The sequence below is a fragment of the Lemur catta genome, chromosome 1 (genome assembly GCF_020740605.2).
Source record: "Lemur catta isolate mLemCat1 chromosome 1, mLemCat1.pri, whole genome shotgun sequence".
Classification (NCBI taxonomy): Eukaryota; Metazoa; Chordata; class Mammalia; order Primates; family Lemuridae; genus Lemur; species Lemur catta.
In genome coordinates this window covers 241,175,490-241,194,287 of record NC_059128.1, presented here as the reverse complement: position 1 = coordinate 241,194,287, position 18,798 = coordinate 241,175,490, and the positions used below count along the sequence as shown (strand labels likewise).

At 36.2% G+C, this 18,798-nt stretch overlaps 1 protein-coding gene across 2 annotated transcripts in view; it reads left to right on the top strand.

The window, feature by feature from the left end:
• The window catches only part of ADGRG7 (adhesion G protein-coupled receptor G7), a 67,000-nt gene that overhangs the window by 23,808 nt on the left and 24,394 nt on the right, over positions 1 to 18,798 (top strand). Inside the window, exons 4-11 of one of the 2 annotated variants that reach the window (XM_045540394.1) lie at positions 168 to 280; positions 2,557 to 2,706; positions 3,993 to 4,096; positions 8,310 to 8,449; positions 8,568 to 8,675; positions 12,650 to 12,813; positions 13,157 to 13,312; positions 15,893 to 16,005. In XM_045540394.1, the coding sequence (XP_045396350.1) occupies positions 168 to 280; positions 2,557 to 2,706; positions 3,993 to 4,096; positions 8,310 to 8,449; positions 8,568 to 8,675; positions 12,650 to 12,813; positions 13,157 to 13,312; positions 15,893 to 16,005 (1,048 nt within the window). Of the gene's footprint in view, positions 1 to 167; positions 281 to 2,556; positions 2,707 to 3,992; positions 4,097 to 8,309; positions 8,450 to 8,567; positions 8,676 to 12,649; positions 12,814 to 13,156; positions 13,313 to 15,892; positions 16,006 to 18,798 lie in introns of those variants that run through there. The other variant, XM_045540395.1, reaches the window with a different exon arrangement.

Below are 18,798 nucleotides of genomic sequence, written 5' to 3'. Positions count from 1 at the left end.
AAGTGAGTCACGAGGCCAGCACAAACTCAGGGAGTAGAGGAATAGATCTTACCTCTTGATGGGAGGGGCAGCAGAGTCACGTTGTAAAAGGCCATGTGTACGGGTGCAGGTGGTTGCTGTGGTCATTTGCAAACACTGTTATCTTTTTAATTTTCTTTTTATTAAAGCGGGCAGTCCAATGGCAACCCGGCAGTGCGGTCTCTCTGAATATGGAGAGGTAGAATTACAAAATGTGACATTAGGAAATTGCAATCAAAATCTGGAAACCCTGGAAAAGCAGGTATGCCATACGGTCCACATGGTGGGCAACTGGGAGAAGTTCTGACTCTGTGTAAAGTCTCTGTTCTTCAGATACCTGATGGTCAAATCGATGCTTTTAAAACTCTCAAACTAGAAATAACAAAAACTAGTGACTAAAACTATTATTACTTTTTAAGTTGGCATCTGTTTATGAAAAAGGACAGTTGAATATGTTGGTTCAGCAAATTTCAGCAAGTGAAAATCTATAACATGTCTTAAATGGCCTCATCTTTGTAGACCAGTGAAGTTTTGACTAAAAATAGATCCCTGACATTTGAGACCAAAGGAAGGTCTTTTGATAGTCTCCCAGATCAGAATGAAAAGAAAAAACTATAACCAAAGACCCTTTGAGACAGGAGGAAACTCCACACCTGATGCTGGTCTCAGGGCTGTATCCATGAGCAGGTGAAATGAAAAGTACATCTGACTAGATATTTTTCCATGCAGATTAAATTATTTTGACTAAGCATGTACCCAAATGTGTATGCATGGAAGAGCTAACGCTATGGGCTGAGCCAGGGGAGGAAGAGGCAATATACCTTTATGTAGGTCCTTTAACGTGCCAGGCATGTGACATATGTTGTCTCATTTAATCCTTATAAAGCTTCTGTGAGTTGGATTTTATTCCCATATTATAATTATGGCTAAAAAACACTATTAGTAATTGCTAAGCACTTACATGCCAAGTGTTGTGCTAGACATTTTACTTATGTTATTGGTTCATCATATTTAATTCTTATAACACCATAGATAGGTATTAATGTACTCATTTTATAGATGAGGAAAATGTGGATCTGAGAAGTGAAGTGTTTTGCCCAGTGACTACAGCCAAAAAGTGATTTGGAGCTTTCCTCGGTTATAAAGTCTACACTGTATATATACCCTGGTTCTCTAATCATGGATGGGCAGGGTGGGGGTGAGGCGAGGGTAGGAGTTGGGGTGTGGAGGTGGCTGCCAACCACACAGACTGGAGGAAAGATGGCAGATTCTGGAGTCTGACAAACCAGTGTTTGACTCTTAGCTCTGCTACTTCCAAGCTGTGTGAAACTTCACTTCTCTTGAGACTTTAAATGGGGGTGAGGGTGTTCAACTCATGATGTCGTTTTTTTGTTTCTTTGTTTTTGTTTTGTCTTTTTTGATTTTTTGAGACAGGGTCTCACTCTGTTGCCCAGGCTGGAGAGCAGTGGCCCAATTATAGCTCACTGTAGCCTCAAACTCCTGGGCTCAAGTGATCTTCCCACCTCAGCCTCCTGAGTAGCTGGGACTACAGGTGAATGCCATCACACCTGGCTGATTTTTTATTTTTTGCAGAGACAGGGTCTTGCTATGTTGTCTAGGCTAGTCTTGAACTCCTGGCTTCAAGTAATCCTCCCACCTTGGCCTCCCTAAGTGCTGATATTACAGGTGTGAGCCATTGTGTCCACCCTATAATGTTGTTTTGCCTATTAAATGTGATAACATCTGTAAACATCTAGCAAAGTGCCTAGCACATAGCAAGGATTTGGCTGTTAAATAGGAGAGTTATTTGTTTCTGTCTACTGTTTGGATATTGTTTCTGACTCTTCCTCAAGTGTGAATAGCCTGTGACATTGGTTTGATTTTTGAAATGATGCTGCCATCTAGTGAAAAACTAAGCCTCCCGCTCCCACACACACGGTGACACCCAGCTTCACTACTGACGACAATATTAGCCTCACAACACAGAGCCCAGGGACCACCTGGCACCTGGGGAGGTTGTCCTGGCTAGTGCTTCCCAAATTATCTGTGCTGAAAGACCAGTTAAAACAATTTCCAACCCATTGTAAACCAATAATTTTGTAAAATATAATATAATAAAAATAAATTACTTGAAAAATGAAATGAAAAAGATAAATAAAATACAAACCAAATTTTTAAAATTATTAGATTCAACAGCATAAAATTCCTATGTAACTATTTGACCACTGACTTCCAGTTTCTGTGCTTATCACCCCATGGACTTTGTAACAAGCAGTGAACTAACACTGGTCCATGGACACACTTTGAGTAGCTCCAATGTAGCTAGGGCAGCCCATAATAGTTAATCCATCCTGGCAGACAGTAAAGGCGGGAAAAACCACTGGCCTGCATATACTTTGTCCTTTAGGCACAGAAAACTGGGGAGACGTGATGTTCAGGAGATTGAAACTCAGCTAATTCTAGCTTATTCACCTGCAGTCACTTCCCATGTGTTTAGATATAAACCTAGTTTTATTTTTTTTTTTAATTTTCAAACAGGTAGATAGTGTCACAGCAGATTTTGATAACATTTGTACCGAAGCCCAGGTTTTAACATCTAATGCTGATATATTAACCGCTGAGAACATCACTACTGCTACTAGAGTGGTTGGACAGATTTTCAACACATCTAGAAACGCTTCACCTGAGGTAAAACTCACAGACTTTTTTTTTTTAAAGAGGGCATTTAGGAAACAAATAAAGACATCCTGAACACCACTCCTTATTCCATGATATGGATTTAGGCATGGTTTAGGTGGCTTCAAACCATTTTGCAGAGCAGCCCTTCTGAGACATGCTCAAAGAAATACAAAAGGGCTTCTTGTCCAAATATTTTCTTTCAGGATATTCATGATGATCATTATTATATTAAATCTGGGAAGTCCTGGAATGAATAAATCTATGTCACCTTATTAATATGCTTACCAACTGCATTTGTCCTCATCATCCTTATTCCATTGTAAGTAAATAGTGTTTCAAGGAACTTACTTTGGAACATGTTATTTTAAACTGTGATCCCTTTCAGTTAAGCATGTTTGCATTTTGGTCTTGGCTTTCTGAAAACTGTAAGCCCAGTTTACATTTCTGATATTATAACCTGCTAAACTCTGGTACCTGAATACAAGGAAGTATATGCAACATTTACCATTCGGTATAGCTTGGGTATGGTCAAGAGGGCTATAAACCACCAAATATGGACTGAGCCAGTGTCTACAAGTTGAATACCAGTGTGCCCTGAAAATAGCTACTCCTTTCTTTCATTTCCTTTAAATGTCTTATTTAAAAATATATATTTTATGTTCCCCTAGGTCCTTTGTGAAAGTGGGTGGGATTCAAGTCACAAGTTAATAAAAACGGGATAGAAAGAGAAAAATATTGACCACCAAATGTAGAATGTATGGAAGGGTTAGCCAGGAAAGACAGAAAGGCTCAGTATCCCCAAAGAGGGCAGTTAAATAGTGATCAAATGCCAAGAGATCATCTCTCTGACATACTCCTGAGTTTTTCATTGTAAGAAAATGAAAAATAATTTTACTAAGTCTAATAGTTATACTAAGTATAATTAAGTCATGCTAAGTATTAACAAGAGCATTGCACTCTTCTTATTTTGCTACTGCTTCTGTATTCAAGAATTTGCCTTTGTGTTCTTGGGGGTGTGGTGAGGGTTCTGTGAAAGGTCTTGCTATGAGGTTGAATTCAGGGACTTAAGCCTCCCAATTCACTACCTGGATTTATATTTTCATTTTGCCTTATCTTGGTTCTCTCTGCCGTCTTATGTAGATCAAAAACTAAACCTTTAATTTTGTAGAATACTTGCCTCTAGACTATCATACCAGTGGTGCCTCTTGCTACTATAATAATTTATGATGATGATGGTGATGATGATGGTAATGTGTATGTGTCTTCTGTGATGATTGGTGCCTTCTCCTTGGCAGGCAAAAAAAGTTGCTGTAACAACAGTGAGTCAACTTCTAGACGTCAGAGAAGACGTTTTTCAAAGAGCTGCTGCCGCTGATGGTGCTGATGATACTTTTACAACGTAAGCGCGATTTTAATTTGGAAAGAAAACTCGACAAAGTGCTGTTTACTTTCCTTGGTTAAAGAATTAACGGGGCTGCCTTTTATTTTTCTCATGGATGCAGTAACTGGCTCATTCCTCTAGAATGCAGACAGATGAAGTGGTATGTGTTGTCTCCTGGTTCCAGGGGTGGTCGTGGCCTGGGAGATAGAGAGTAACTGGGATTAGAGCAGAATTTGTTTTCCCAGCCTTAGTTCGTCATGGCCAAGAGGCAACCTCTGTGCAGGGCAGGACCTCTTCCAATTCCCTTCCCAATGCACACAGCTGCAGAGAACAGCGCACTCCGCAGGACACACTGCCAGCCTGTAAACCACACCTCAGCGTTCTCTTCCCAAGACCATGGTGTATTTTGATTAAGCTTTCTTTAGCTTTCCCAACACTACATTGAAAAAAAAAAACAATAATCCAACTCTATCCGCTTTCTCTCTTCTTGACTCTTATGTTCTGGATTACTTTGGGTTGTACATTTGAACTAAAACTCATGTACTTTTTATTCATAGAGGCTTCTCAGTAGGATTCACTATATTTTTACCTTACATGGTTTTTAAATTTAAGTAAACATGTAAACGCATTGTAGAGAAATAAAAATATATGTAGATTAGCAAAACTTTTAAATTTATTTTAACTTTAGTAACCTTTTGGTATGTATTCCAAATTTTTTCTCTGTGTGTGTGTATGTATGAATGTGTGTATGTGTATATACATATACACATATATATAAAACACACTGTATTTATTCATAACTCACTTTTGTCACTTAATACCTTACAAAAATCTTTTTTATACAAACATTTATTATATAAATACCTATACATCTACACCATAATTTTAGATTACTGCATAGTATGAATAAACATTTATTTGACCAATTCTCTGCTGCCAGACATTTAGATTGCTTAAAGTCTTTTAATATTATGAGTAATCAGTATTCTTATACATCATCTTTGTTTGCATGACCCCTTATTTCCTTAGGAGAAATTCCTAGAAGTAGTTCTCAGTTTTCTAATGATTATAACCGAGTACCTCTTTAGTGTTGAATCCTCAAAGTAGAAAAAGCACAAAGGCACAAAATAGAGCACTCAAAAGACTGTAAGTCTGAGACGTGGTGGTGGAAGTTGTGTGAACACTTTACTGGTACATTTTGTGACTTCAGACTTTCAACAGGAGTCTGGGCCCTTCTCATGGGAAGTGTGGACGCTTCTCATTTTTCCTGAAGTAGGAGAAGAAAGAGGCCACGGGCCCTGCACGGAGGCTGCCTCTTGGCCATGACAACTAAGGCTAGGAAATGAGCTGTAATCTAAATCATCCTGGTCACTCTATCTCCCAGGCCACGGCCACCCCTGGAGCCAGGAAGCAACATGCGGCACTTCATCTGTGAACACGTAGCCCCAGAGCCAGCGTGGGCTTCCTTCAGAGCTGGAAGCTTCGTGTTTGCAGAGAGTAGCTAGAGGAAAAGGAGCGGAGTGCATGTTTTTGGTGAGAAAGCTGAGGGAAGAGAAGTTGTAGAATTTGGCTGAGGGCATCACAGGTCACAGTGCAGGTGGGAACACTTTCCTCACAATAAACAATTAGGAATTTTAATGGCTTAAGATATAGAGGACAAAACAATTCTGTGGGATTTACATGCATTATATGATACAATTGGCTTCAAAGGAGGTGGTTAGAAGATAAATAAAAATTTTAAATATAGAACACATTGAACTAGGAAAGGCTATAAGCACATTCTATCCCTCCTTCCTCCCACTCTGAGTTTCTAGCCCACATATCTATTTTCCATGGTCTATCAGTTTACCCTCAGCCATGTGATCTTTTGCGTAAGCTCTTGTGGACTCAGATCTTTCCTTTATTCCCTTAGACAGGGCTTTCACCTGCCTCTAGCCCTCAAGTCGGGTCACCAGCCCCTTAGCTCTCCTCGGTAGGATACTCTTGATGAGCTTCCAGCAGAGGTCACCTCCTACGCTCCACTCTCTACAGGGAAATAAATTAATTGTTGCTCAGGGCAACCCACGTTTTCCAAACTCCATCCTTTGAACCAAGGCTAGGTGCATGGTCTCCTGACAGCCACCAGGCCTTAGTCATCCATCTCACTTTGACTCTTTCATTCACAGTTTCCTCTTTGTGTCCCTCAACTACTGAATTCCTTCTACCTTTACAAGGAGAAGTGGAGAGGGTGATGACAAAAGGGAGAAGAGTGACAGGGAAGAAAGACTCCACATTAGCTTCAAGAATAGGATCATAATATAGCTGGGCCTTGTCAACCTAAAATAATCAAAAGAGTCAGAATGTAGTTTGAAGAGAGTTTATTGAAGCACAAAGTTTGAGAACGGTTGCCTGGGAAGCACAGATTCCAAAAAACGGAAGTCAGTGTTTCAAAGTGTAGAATTTTGGGATTGGTTACATAGACAAAGTTTAGGGAAACTTAACAGAATTTCAACATTTTTCTATATAAGGCTTAACACATAGTTACAACGATCTGATTAGTTGAGGTGCTCTTTTTCTTTTGGGAATGGTATATTTAACATTACACATTGAAGACGTAAGAGTCATGGGGTATTTTGCATCATCTGGACTGTGTTAGATACAGGACAATAAAGGAATCAGTTAATCTATAACAAAGATAAGTGATTAGAAGTGGGGAGGTCTGGTCTCTCCTAGTCATTTACAGAGCAAGAACAATGAAGAAGAGAGTTAATCTATAATCTAAGAAGCAGAAGTTGCAAACATGCTATGTGACTCAGTCTTCGGGGTTTAACTTCTTCCTTGGCATAATAAATTTAGAGAGCCCTGAAAGAATCTGATGACACCTTTTAGTCATTTGTACTAGGTTGATGGCTAGCTTCTGCACTGGTTACTCTGGGGAAGGCACCGTCTCTAATCTCATCAGTCATGGCAAGAGGAGGGAAGAATCATATGGAAGAAAATATGGCCTTAGAACTATCTATGGGTAAAACAACCCTTTAAAAGTGCCTGTGAACATGGAAAACATCCCCATAAATCTAGCACATCTTTCCCTTTCGCCTGTGAACGCCTGAGGGAGCAGCTGCTGATATCCTCAGTGTTTCACAGGGTGCTCACGTCTTCCTAGGCACTCAACAGATATTATTTGGTGAATCATGCTCTCAGCAGATTGGAGTTTTGTTAGGCATTCATCCCACTGAAAGCAGCTCTAGGGTATGATTGTTATTCACTACGTGGGAAATATATAGTGTGAATTGCTGAAAACTCAGAAAATGGTTCTATGAAAGGAAAACATTTGAAACAGAAGAGCTGACTTGAATGTTTCTGTACAGATGATGATTATATTCTCTTTATAAAGTAATCCTCAATTAGTTTAAACTTTCCCTCTTTTACCTCACTTGGAGAAAGTAAAAAGATATTTTAGTGGAAGAAATAAACATTTGGAATACAGAACAACTACATGTTGATGAAATCCTTTCATTTCCTGGGAAAACTAGATGGATTAACTTAGATACAGAGGTTTTGTTAAGTACAGAAATTGTTCAAATATCTACAGGAAACAAGAAAAAGTAAAGGTCTTATGATTTTTCTTTGGAGAACATCAAATTGACAGGTTGCCCCCTCCCACCCCACCTTCCATCTCATCTATCTTTGAACTTAGCCCAAGTAGAAAAGAGCACTGTGAAAACCTGTGGTGCTTAGTCCACAGCTGAGGCAATGAGCTCTAAGCTCTGCTCTTCTGTGGTTCCCTCTGAACTGTCGCCTCAGGAACCAACAACTCACCAGACACACTTTGGACCCCAAGGGATGTGGCTGGAGGAGGGAGTTGAATAAATGGAAATCGATTCTCACCACTGCAGAAACAAGTAGAAGTACATGCCTGGCTGATGGTGGGTGGCAACACCATCCTTCTGTGTGAAGAGCATCATATTGATAATACAGATTATTTCTATTGGGAAATCTGCCTTCTTGAATTCCAGCTTTCTGGCATCTATGTCCAAGGCAGCCTTGGGTGAGGATGGTCCGTGAGAATTTTTTTTAAAAGTATATATAACAAAGCAATAAAACCAATTATTTCTAGGTGATTGTCAATGTTGTCTTGATCACATGAGTTCTGTGTTTATGCCTTTATATTGCAATGTGAGAGAGAACACACACCTCTGATTTTATGACAAAATCTCTAGCATGTTAAGTTGTTATGTTTTATTGTATGCAGGCTTATTGAGCAAATGGAGACTTATTCCTTGTCTTTGGGCAATGAATCAGTGGTGGAACCTAATTTAGCAATACAGTCAGCTAATTTTTCTTCAGAAGGCACTGGGGGGCCTGCAAGTATTCGCTTCTCTGTGCAGAAAGGTAAGCTGTTTGTCTTGTGCACTTATAATACCAAAGAGCACTCCACTACCAGTTATGAGTAATGCTCCATTCATGAAAATGTAGACTTTTAAAATTCTGCTTTTTTTTCTTCTTGTAGGTACTAGTGATTCTCTAGTTTCTGGTTCAACATTAATACATACAAATGTGGACAGTCTTGATCCAGATGAACAGACTGAACTTCAGATCTTGCTTAACACCACAAAAAGTAGGTCTCAAACTGTGTTATGTTAAAAAGTACAGACTCAAATTCATGGAATTTATAACTTAAAATCCACTGAATGAGAAATAACGTCTACTTAGTTTTATCCTGAATAATTTGCATTTGAGTATATCTGACATACTACGGTAATCTCAATTCTACTATTCTAAGTAATAAGTAGAGATGATTTCTTTTTTTTTTTCCTTTTCTTTTCAAAAACCCTTTGAAGGATAGCACAATTGAAAGGTTTAGGCCCTGCACACAAATCTGTTTTCCCACAAAAATCTTGCTAAAGTGGTTCTGTCTCACATTTACACATTTAATAAATATTCAGTCACAGGCTCTGCCCATATTTACCAGTGGCATGACACTCACAGGCTCAAATACCTCCTGCAGGCCTACCCTTGGAACAGTTCATATAATTGACACTGTCATCATGTAGTAGTATTATATCAATTTTAGGTTATCCCTTTTATATGGTGTTCACATGGGCTCCCTATCATCTTGCATAAGGCCTTTCAGAAATTCTTATGTGTAACTTGAAATGGTTGTATATTTCAGAGTCTAAAAAAGAAAAGCAAATCAAACACATATGCATTTACCTTCTCTCCCCAAATAAAAAATTTAGTGCCAGAAAGTAACATATTTTAGAAAGAATAAATACATAATAGCACCGAAAAAGAAGAGATGTGTTATTCATGGGTCTGGCATTCTGTGGAATTTTGTTTGCATTTGCTTTGGCCATATGCTCTGTAAGGGTACAGACTAAATCTAAGTCTTTTGTGGTCTTTTAATTTTAAAATATTTCATGCATATAGAAAAGTATAGAAAATATGTAAGCAGCACCTAGGTACCTACGTAAGATAACAAGTTAAATTTTGGCTATATTTGCTTCAGACATCCTAAAAAAAAAAAGAGAGAGAAGATGTTACAACTGCACCTGAAGCCCTCTGCTTACTCTTTCCCATCCCTCCTCCCCAGAAATTACATCTTTCTGAAGTTGATGTGGGTCATTTTCATGGTTGTCCTTAAACTTTTGCTGCATATTTATGTATCCATAAACAAAATATCCTATTGTTGGTGGTGTATTAAATATTTACATAAATGGTATCATGCTATTTAGAACTTTTTTTTTATACTTAACATCCCCTTTTGGACGTTTATCCATGTGTGTTGTCAAGCTTGTTAACTTTTACCTATTTGATAAGTATAGTGTTATTTTCCTTTTGCAGCTGGGAAGCTCAATGGTATGACATTGTTGTTCAGTTTTTCTCTCCCTTGATTTGAGCATCTTTCCATATGTTTGTTAGACATTCAGATTTCCCACACTGTGACTTGCCTGTTCCAACACTGTGATCATTTTTGTATTGGATGTTTGTCTTTTTCTTGTTGGTCATTAGAAATTCTCTGTAAATTCTGAATACTAGTATTCTTTGTTGGTTATATAAATTGCAAATGTCTTCCAGTCTGTTCCTATTTTTTTGAAGTCTTTTGTCATACCAAAATTTTAATTTATAGTATGACAATGTTCACAGTATATCAGTGTTTTCCTTTATAATCGGTATTTGTCTTTTTAAAAGAAATCCTTCCTTATCCTAAAGTCATCATGATAGTCTATTATGCTTCCTTCTGAACATTTTTAGTGTTTATATTCATTTTTAGGTCTTCAGTGTACTTGGAATTTATTTTTGTGTTTGGTGAAAGGTATTGATCTAATTTTTTAATTCTATATAAATGATCAATATAGTCAAATGGGTTTAAAACACTATTAAGAGACAGAGAACTTGATTGGACTGAAAGGGATACATTTTTTATATTGACAAAACTATTAATCTCCAAAAATATCTATATTTTAATTGTTTATTCCTCTAAAAAGACATCATTGAAATATATAAGCAAAAATTATTGGAATTAACATGAGGAATTGATTAAAACTCTGTCATAGGGAGAGATTTTAGTGCAACTATCCCAGGAATTGAAGATTAAGTTGACAAAAATAACTAATAAACTTGACCTTTATATATATTTGCATGTGTGTATAATTTTGTTGATAGAGGGGAAACAGATAATAAAAATTCTTTTAAAATACCCATGGAGTATGTAAAACTGACTGTTTATTAGGCCACAAAGAAAAGCTTATAAATTTTGTAAAATAAAACTTATACAGAACATAGTTCATGACGACGATATAGTAAAACTAGAAATGCACCATGAAAGAGTAGCCAAAATTCTATCCAATTAGAAATTTTAAAAACACCATTGGTAAAGAAGAAATTAAAGTGCAGATTACACATTATTTAACAGTTAATGGCAATGAGAACACCACATATCAAAACCTATGGAATGTGGACAAAAAAGTATTTAAAGGAAAATGTATATCCTTTAATAAATGTATTAGAAAATAAAATAAATTGCTATAAAAATGTAAGCATTCAGCTAAAGAAGCATAAAAATAAAATAAATGTAAAGAAACTAGAAGGAAGAAATTAATATAATGGTAAAAATGAAGAAAAATAGAAATTAACAAATGCTAGACTTGATCAACAAAATGAAGAATTGATTCCATGAAAAGACTAATGAAATAAACAAGCTTCTGACAAATTTGATCAAGGGAAGAAAGAAATAGAATATAAATAAAGAAACATCAAGGAGATATATCTAGGATTATGAAGATTTTTTAAAATTTAAAGATAAAGATAATAGTAAATATAATTTCTTCTAATGTATCTTAATATCTATGAAAATGATGATTTTTAAAAATAAATGACCAAAATACTATAATACTGAAGGATTGAGGAAAGGGTGAGTGGGACTCTCATTTTATAAAATCTTCATATTTCTATGGATTTGAATTTTACATCATTCTTTTCTTAAAAAAAAAAAAAGAATTAAAAAAAGCCTTACTGCATTTTCAGGATTAACTTTGTCATCTAGCACCCAGGAGGAACAATTTGGTGAGGGCGTGTGCCACGAACAAAAGCCAGCAGCCCATGCCTTTCTCTCCAGGTAGAGGCAGGAACAGCCAACATAGCCGGCAGTTGTCCCCGGCATGCAGGACAATTTAGGGATTGTCAGGGCCTTACCTGCCTCTTTTTCAAATCCCATGACTAAATAGGCTGGTCTCACTGCCAGGGTTTTCCTTAGATCACTTAGAAAAGACAGTACAGTGTAGGGAATTAATTTGGTTAAAATGTATACTTATTGCTGTTTCTTCTGCTATTTTAAATATGGCCAACAGTTGACTAACACGTTAGGAGGCATTCCTTAGGTGGTTCTGTTTGACCACTGCCACGGACAAGTCTGGTGCAAAACCGTCTGCAGCAGCCCTGGTCTTCCAGGATCTTCGATGAACAGCTGACCACTTTTTCCAATGTCCAGAAGAGTATTTCACAATAGCCTTCCAGCCTTGGGAAAAGGCCATGATTGTCATGACATAGCAGAGATCAAGAGTTCAAGAGATGGTGATGAGTGCCTGGCTTCAAAATTCCACGGAAGGAAATCACTTGAGCGCCTTGCTCTGTCACTTACCATGACTGGTCCCTGCTCAGTCCCTTGGCACAGGAGACAGACCTCACAGGGCACTTCTGTAGGCACAGACAGCCTGATACTCACCCTGTGCTGTTTCCTGTTCTATGTCCTATCAGTGAGGGAGACAACATGGGCTGAGGCTGGGGCTACCTGCGTATCATGCTCACTCTGTCTCACTGTGTAGAAAGTAAGATGCTCACTTTATACATAAGATCTTTGCATTAAGCAGAAATTATTGTTTCATATAGAAGGTAAGGAAACTCAACCTTGGGAAAAAAATTAATGTGGGTGGAATGGCCAGCCATATATGTTAGTTACATATTGCAAGTAAGTAAAGCAAAACATTTTTTACTGTACTTTACTTGAATATTAAGCAGCAATGACATGGGACTTCGTTTCTTGTTTACCCTCGGGTTCATTTATTGATGTTAATGTCTTCCCTCCACACACAGGTAGTGTCAAGGCATGTGGCTTTGTGGTGTATCAAAACAACAAGTTTTTCCAATCAAAAACTTTTACAACTAAATCAAATTTTAGTCAAAAAATTATCTCAAGCAAAACTGATGAAAATGAGCAAGTTCAGAGTGTTTCTGCTGAAATGGTCTTTAGTCCAAAGGTGAGTTTTTCCATGAACAGAAATAAAAAAATCCAGACCAATCTTGATTACAAAAGCAGGGATAGTTTGGGCAAAAGAAATACATATTAGAAACTCTTTGAAAGATTCTTGGAAGTACTCATTTAAATGTTCTTCCTATTCACATCTTTTGTCAAACTAACTGAATGCAAAGTTAACTAATTTGAATTTTATATCGCTTCCCCTTCCTTGATGTATAATGAAGATACTAATGCTTAGTACATGTTTAACTGATTTCTCATATTACCGTCTTACCCTATTTGATTTTTTTTACCCAATTGAGCATTAAAAAATCAGTAATTATAGTTGTCTTATCAATTCACAGTACAACCAAGAAGAATTCCAACTCCATTCCTATGCCTGTGTCTATTGGAATTTTTCGACAAAGGACTGGGACACATATGGCTGTCAGAAAGACAAGGGTCCTGATGGATTCCTGCAGTGCCGCTGCAACCACACTACTAATTTTGCTGTATTAATGGTAAGGAAGTACATGGCAATCTCTTTCCAGACAAGAATTTTCCTTATTCACAACTCTAGTAGGTGCTCGTTGGAAGTAACTTTGGGGTTTAGTTTACATGGACTCTCAACACAGATTAAAGAGAAAAATAGGGCATGGAGTGATAGGACTAAAATGCTGGTAAAGAGAAGCAGAATAGAGTTATTTGCAATATGGTCTTAGGATAGAGACGTCAGCACCACATATTTAATAATGGGAAGGGAACCTGTTCAACTAACTCACATGTTCTAAAGCGTAACGTTGTTATAGGTAGATGTGAAGCTGTATAGCTGTGTGTTAGAGACAGGTCTAATACAAACTTTGCTACATGTGAACAGCTTAAATCAGTGATATAAAGCTTTTTACATTGAAATCATTCAGATTAGTAACTTTTTGCTAGAAGATTTAAAGGAAGAGCTCTTGAATTCATTCCATTTGTCCCATAGTTCCGCTATGTATTCATTACTTCTTATACCTCCAAGGCTATGCTGTGCAAGTAACTGATAGCACTTAGCTCTGGTGTGCAGCTGTATGTGTATCTTTTAAAGTTCTTGGGCTGACTCTTTCAAGAAGAGGGGCTTCTGTATGTTCCAATTCCAGAAACCTATTATTCTGGTGAAACCAAAAATGTCAGTTTATATATTTGATGGAATGTTTTTATATTCAATGGAATGAGGAGATATGTAGAGTGTCTTCCCCCTTACTAAGGAGCTTTTAATGCTGTAAGAGAGAAGCAGATGTTTTCATTCCTCAGTAGCTATGATGTAGCCATATTTGGGGAGCCAGTGGAGATCAGTGGAATACGCTGGTACAGCCTGGAGTATCAAAGTATAGAACTTTGCTTCTTAAATTTTTTTTCTGAAAAAGAAACTATACAGTTTTCCTTTTAATTATCAAACATCTCTTATTTTAATTGTTTTAAATTATTTCTTTTCAACATACATAGAGAGCTGCTTTCTCAATCAGAAGATACTAAAGATAAAATTTTAACTTTTTTGCTATCTTAAAGTCATAATATCATTGATTAGCTGTGTAAAGCTCAGGCTGCTATGCATGTTAAATGATATAGACTACTTTGTCACAGTTATCTTTCCCCTTTTTTGAGGTCAGGCTTTCAGCTACGTCTTCTCACTCATATCTGAGTCTGCCTCCAATGCCTGCCTACCCACATTGTAATTAGTTTGGGGTTGCAATATTTTTTTAAAAGGCTGATTAGAATTGTATGTAAAGTAAGAGCTCATAGGCTCTGAGTGAATAGATTATTTTTTAAGATCTGAAGATCTACGCATTCTATGATTCTTTGTGCAACTATTTAGTGTACTACACACAAGAAATAACATGATATTTTTGTTTTTTAAAAACTGTTTATTTTTATTCTATTTCTATAAAAGCAGTATATACACATTGCATACAGTATGAAACTTTACCTATTAAACAATTAATATACTTATGTGGAAAATATCTATGAAAAATTACAATGGCAATTCAAGTATAATCCTATTATTTTAACAAATAGGATTTGTGTAAGAGACATGGATAATAATTTTAGGCAATAAAAGACAGTCAACTCTGGAAAAAAAGATTTTAAGACATAGAATAAAGTGTGGGGTAGCTGGCAGTATAGAGGAACATATACTTTTTATTATGCTTCTATATTACTTTCATGTTTTACAAATAAGCATACATTGCTTTTCTAATTTTAACAATTTAAAAAATCAGAAAGTACAGACAGGCAAAGAGAATTATATATATTTTACCCACCCCATGACTACCTTTGCATTATATATATTATACCCACCCCATGACTACCCCGTGAATACCCCATTACTACCTTAACAGATTTCTAAGAATACATATTCATATGAAACATGCTTTTCTATGCATATACACAGACATACTGGGATATAGCTATATTACACAAAAATGAGGTCTCCTTTTTAAAAAATTAAGAGGATCATGTGAATATCTTTCCACATCCATGAAAATAATTTCTGCAACTTTATTTTTAGTGTATAAACTTATATATGCTTGGATTATAGTTACACATAAAAATAATGTAATTGATAAATGAAGTACTCTAGCCAATTTAGATCTAATTCAAACAACTTTGATTTTAGCTATCAAGGTAAAGTATATACAATTGACCCTTGAACAACAAGGGTTTGAACTGCATGGATCCACTTATACGCAGATAAGTGGCAAGCCCTCTGTCTGGCAGGTGCTGCATCCACAACCAAACACAGATTGAAATACAATGTTTGCAGGATGGGAAACCCATATGTGCAGGGTGGCTGTTTGTATCTGCAGGTCCCTAAGGACCGACTGTGGGACTTGAGTATGTGTAGATTTTCGTATCTGTATGTTTTCCCTAACTGCATTAGTAAACTGCTTAGAGATAAGAGCCTAATTTATTTCATTTTTAAGTATAGCAAAAGCTTTACACAAAAGACGTATCTGACAACTGTCTCGTTATTTTGACCAGCGTAACTCTTCATGATGCTGACCTTCATTGACATTTCAGGAGTGGTTATTTAAAAATATGAGTCTTAACTTATTTTTCAGACTTTCACAAGAGATTATCAGTATCCTGAATCACTAGACGTTTTATCCAACACTGGATGTGCCCTGTCCATTACTGGTCTGGTTCTTACAATTATATTTCAGATTGTCACCAGGTAAGAGGAGAAGCAGGCTCTTTTCACGAGAGAAGTTGCTATCCTGATATAATTTACTCTCAGCATTTTCTCATCAGAATACAGTCTCTTTGAACTGGAAGGGAACTCAGAGATCTAGTTTAATGTGCTCATTTTACAGAGAAGGACACTCAGGCCTGCAAAGCCTAAGAAATATACACAAATATATAATTACAAATGCCTTGAAAGAAAACTACATGCCATGTAATTACCAGTTTGTCATGTAAGATTAATGTGGTCCCAGCTCATCTACTCTATAATTCCTTAGAGTTGAATAGAACCATGCCTACCAATTTGCATTTGTGAAAGAAACATTGCTAAACAGCAAATTTTTGAAAATAATTTTTAAAATATATAATGTTTTCAGATGGTGAAAATTTTTTGAAAAATTTTTCAAATGGTGAAAGTTTTTGCATTCTATAGTTTTTTAAAAAATATATAATTTTAAATAATCACCTATAAACATATCTCTCTCCACCTTGACTCCTTCATTCATTCAGGGTCCAATTTTGTATCCCACTTGTTACTTTTTGTCACATGCCACATTTTTAACAGTCTATAATCTTTTAGAAGCTGGTTCGTTTATTAGTTTGATTGTTTACTATCTATTTTCCCCATCAGCATGAAATTTTATGAGGGCAGTGAACTTTCCTGATTTTGTTGCTGGGGTTTGTTTTGTTTTGCTTCCATCATATATCCTCGGGGCTGGGCACGGTACCGGGCCCATAGTAAAGGAATATGTATAGAATAAATGGGTCTGTTGAACATTTTCCTATGTGGTTCTTCTTTCATACTCAAGATGTCTCAAGATGAACTCATCTTTCCCTTCAGAGTATCCTAAATTTCTTCACAACTATATTCTCAGATGTGTAGAATCAGAATTTTTTATTTTGGAAGTATTGCTATTTAAAATGGTTTCCTAATGTTTTATTTTAAAAAATTAAAACTCACAGAAGAGTTGAATGAGAATGCTGAACACCCATATCCTCTTTACCCTGGTTCACTAATTATTAATGTTTTACTTTATCTCTTATTCTATTTTTTTTCCTGAAAATTTGAACATAAATTGCACATATAATGACTGTCATCTCTAAATTTTTCAAGCATCTATCTCCTAAGAACAAGGGCATTAGCATAATACTATCTCTCCACTCAAGAAATTTAACATTAATTAAATATTATCATGTTAATGTACAATCCATATTCAAATTTCTACAATTGTCCCAGTAATGTCCATTATAGCTATTTTTTTCCTAAATTCGTTTAGCTGTCATGTCTCTTTAGTCTCCTTTGGGTTAGAAGAATTTCTCTGTCTTTTTTGTTTGTTTGTTTAAGTCTCTTATGACATTGAAATTTTTGAAGTGTTCAGGCCAGTTATTTTGAAGAATGTTCTACAGTTTAAGATTTGTTGGAAATTTTCCTCATGATTAGATAGATGCTGTTAACTATTTTTGATGGGAATACTACATCACTGAATTTTTTTTTAGTGTGACATAGGAAGGACAAATCAGTTTGTCCTATTATTCATTGTGAGTTTGAGTCCTTGTTTAAAGTGATGTCTGCCAGATTTCTGCATTTTTTAATGGTTCGATTTTTTCCTATGTCAAAAATATGGGATGCTACTTTCAGATTGTGTGGTATCCTGTCTCCCAGTAATCTTTTACTTAACAATTTTGGTATCCACTGATGATCCTTACCACAACAAATTATTACATAGTGGTTGAAAAATGATGCTTTTCTAGTCTATCATTCTTTTTATATTTATTTGCTATATTCTTTTGTAAAAAGCATACTTCCCAATGTAGTCAGAGAAAGCCCCTTCATATTGTTTTGTCATGTCTCAGTCTTTAAGCACTTCCTTATTTCAATCACAGCAATGTGATTGGATTCATCTTTCACTTTCTCTGCCCAGAACCTGAACGAGACATTTCTCCAAAGAGCCAGAATTGTTTGTGATTCTTCTTCTCCTTTCACACTGAGTGTCTTGCCATTCAATTAAAAATTTTATATCAAGTGCTTGCTATATGAGGAGCTGAGCACAAAACTATCAACACAACAGATAAGCTCCCATTTGTCACAAAATTTACATTCTCAGGGGGAAGACATATATTATACAAATATATACACAAACAAATATGTAATTACAAACTGTGGTAAGTGCCTTGAAGAAAAATGCTATAATTACAAGCTGGCCATGTAAAATTACATGCTTCTCATATTTATCTCTTGGTTTGTATTTCTACCATCACCACAGTTGTACTGGCAATTATTTGGTCCCAGGGGGATGAGTTGCAGTTGCTGCATAACTAGTTTTGTGGGTTTTTTTGTTTGTTTTTTTTTTGTTTTTTGTGGGTTTTTTTGCCTAAAATCTCACTCTTTCTCTTTGTCATCAGTTTTTTTCCCCTTCCTTTATCAACATGTTTCCTAGCACAATTCTACAACCATAAATGCCACTAAAATTCATTAAGAAACAAAAACAAAGACAAAATTTTATTGACTTTTAAGTCTTGAATTATATAGGTTTTCTTTGTTCATAGGCAAGTTCTTGAATAATAAATATGCATGGAATATAGTTGGTCCCCAACTTACACTGTGGGTCTCATCCAGATAAGCCCATCGTACGTTGAAAATGTGCTTTCAACTTAAAGATATTGTCAACCTACGATGGGTTTATCTGGACATAACCCCATTGTAAGTAGGGGAGCAACTATATAGTAATTTTCTGTAAGAAGGACCAGCTATTTGAAAATAATCTCTTCTCGCTGGGAATTGTAA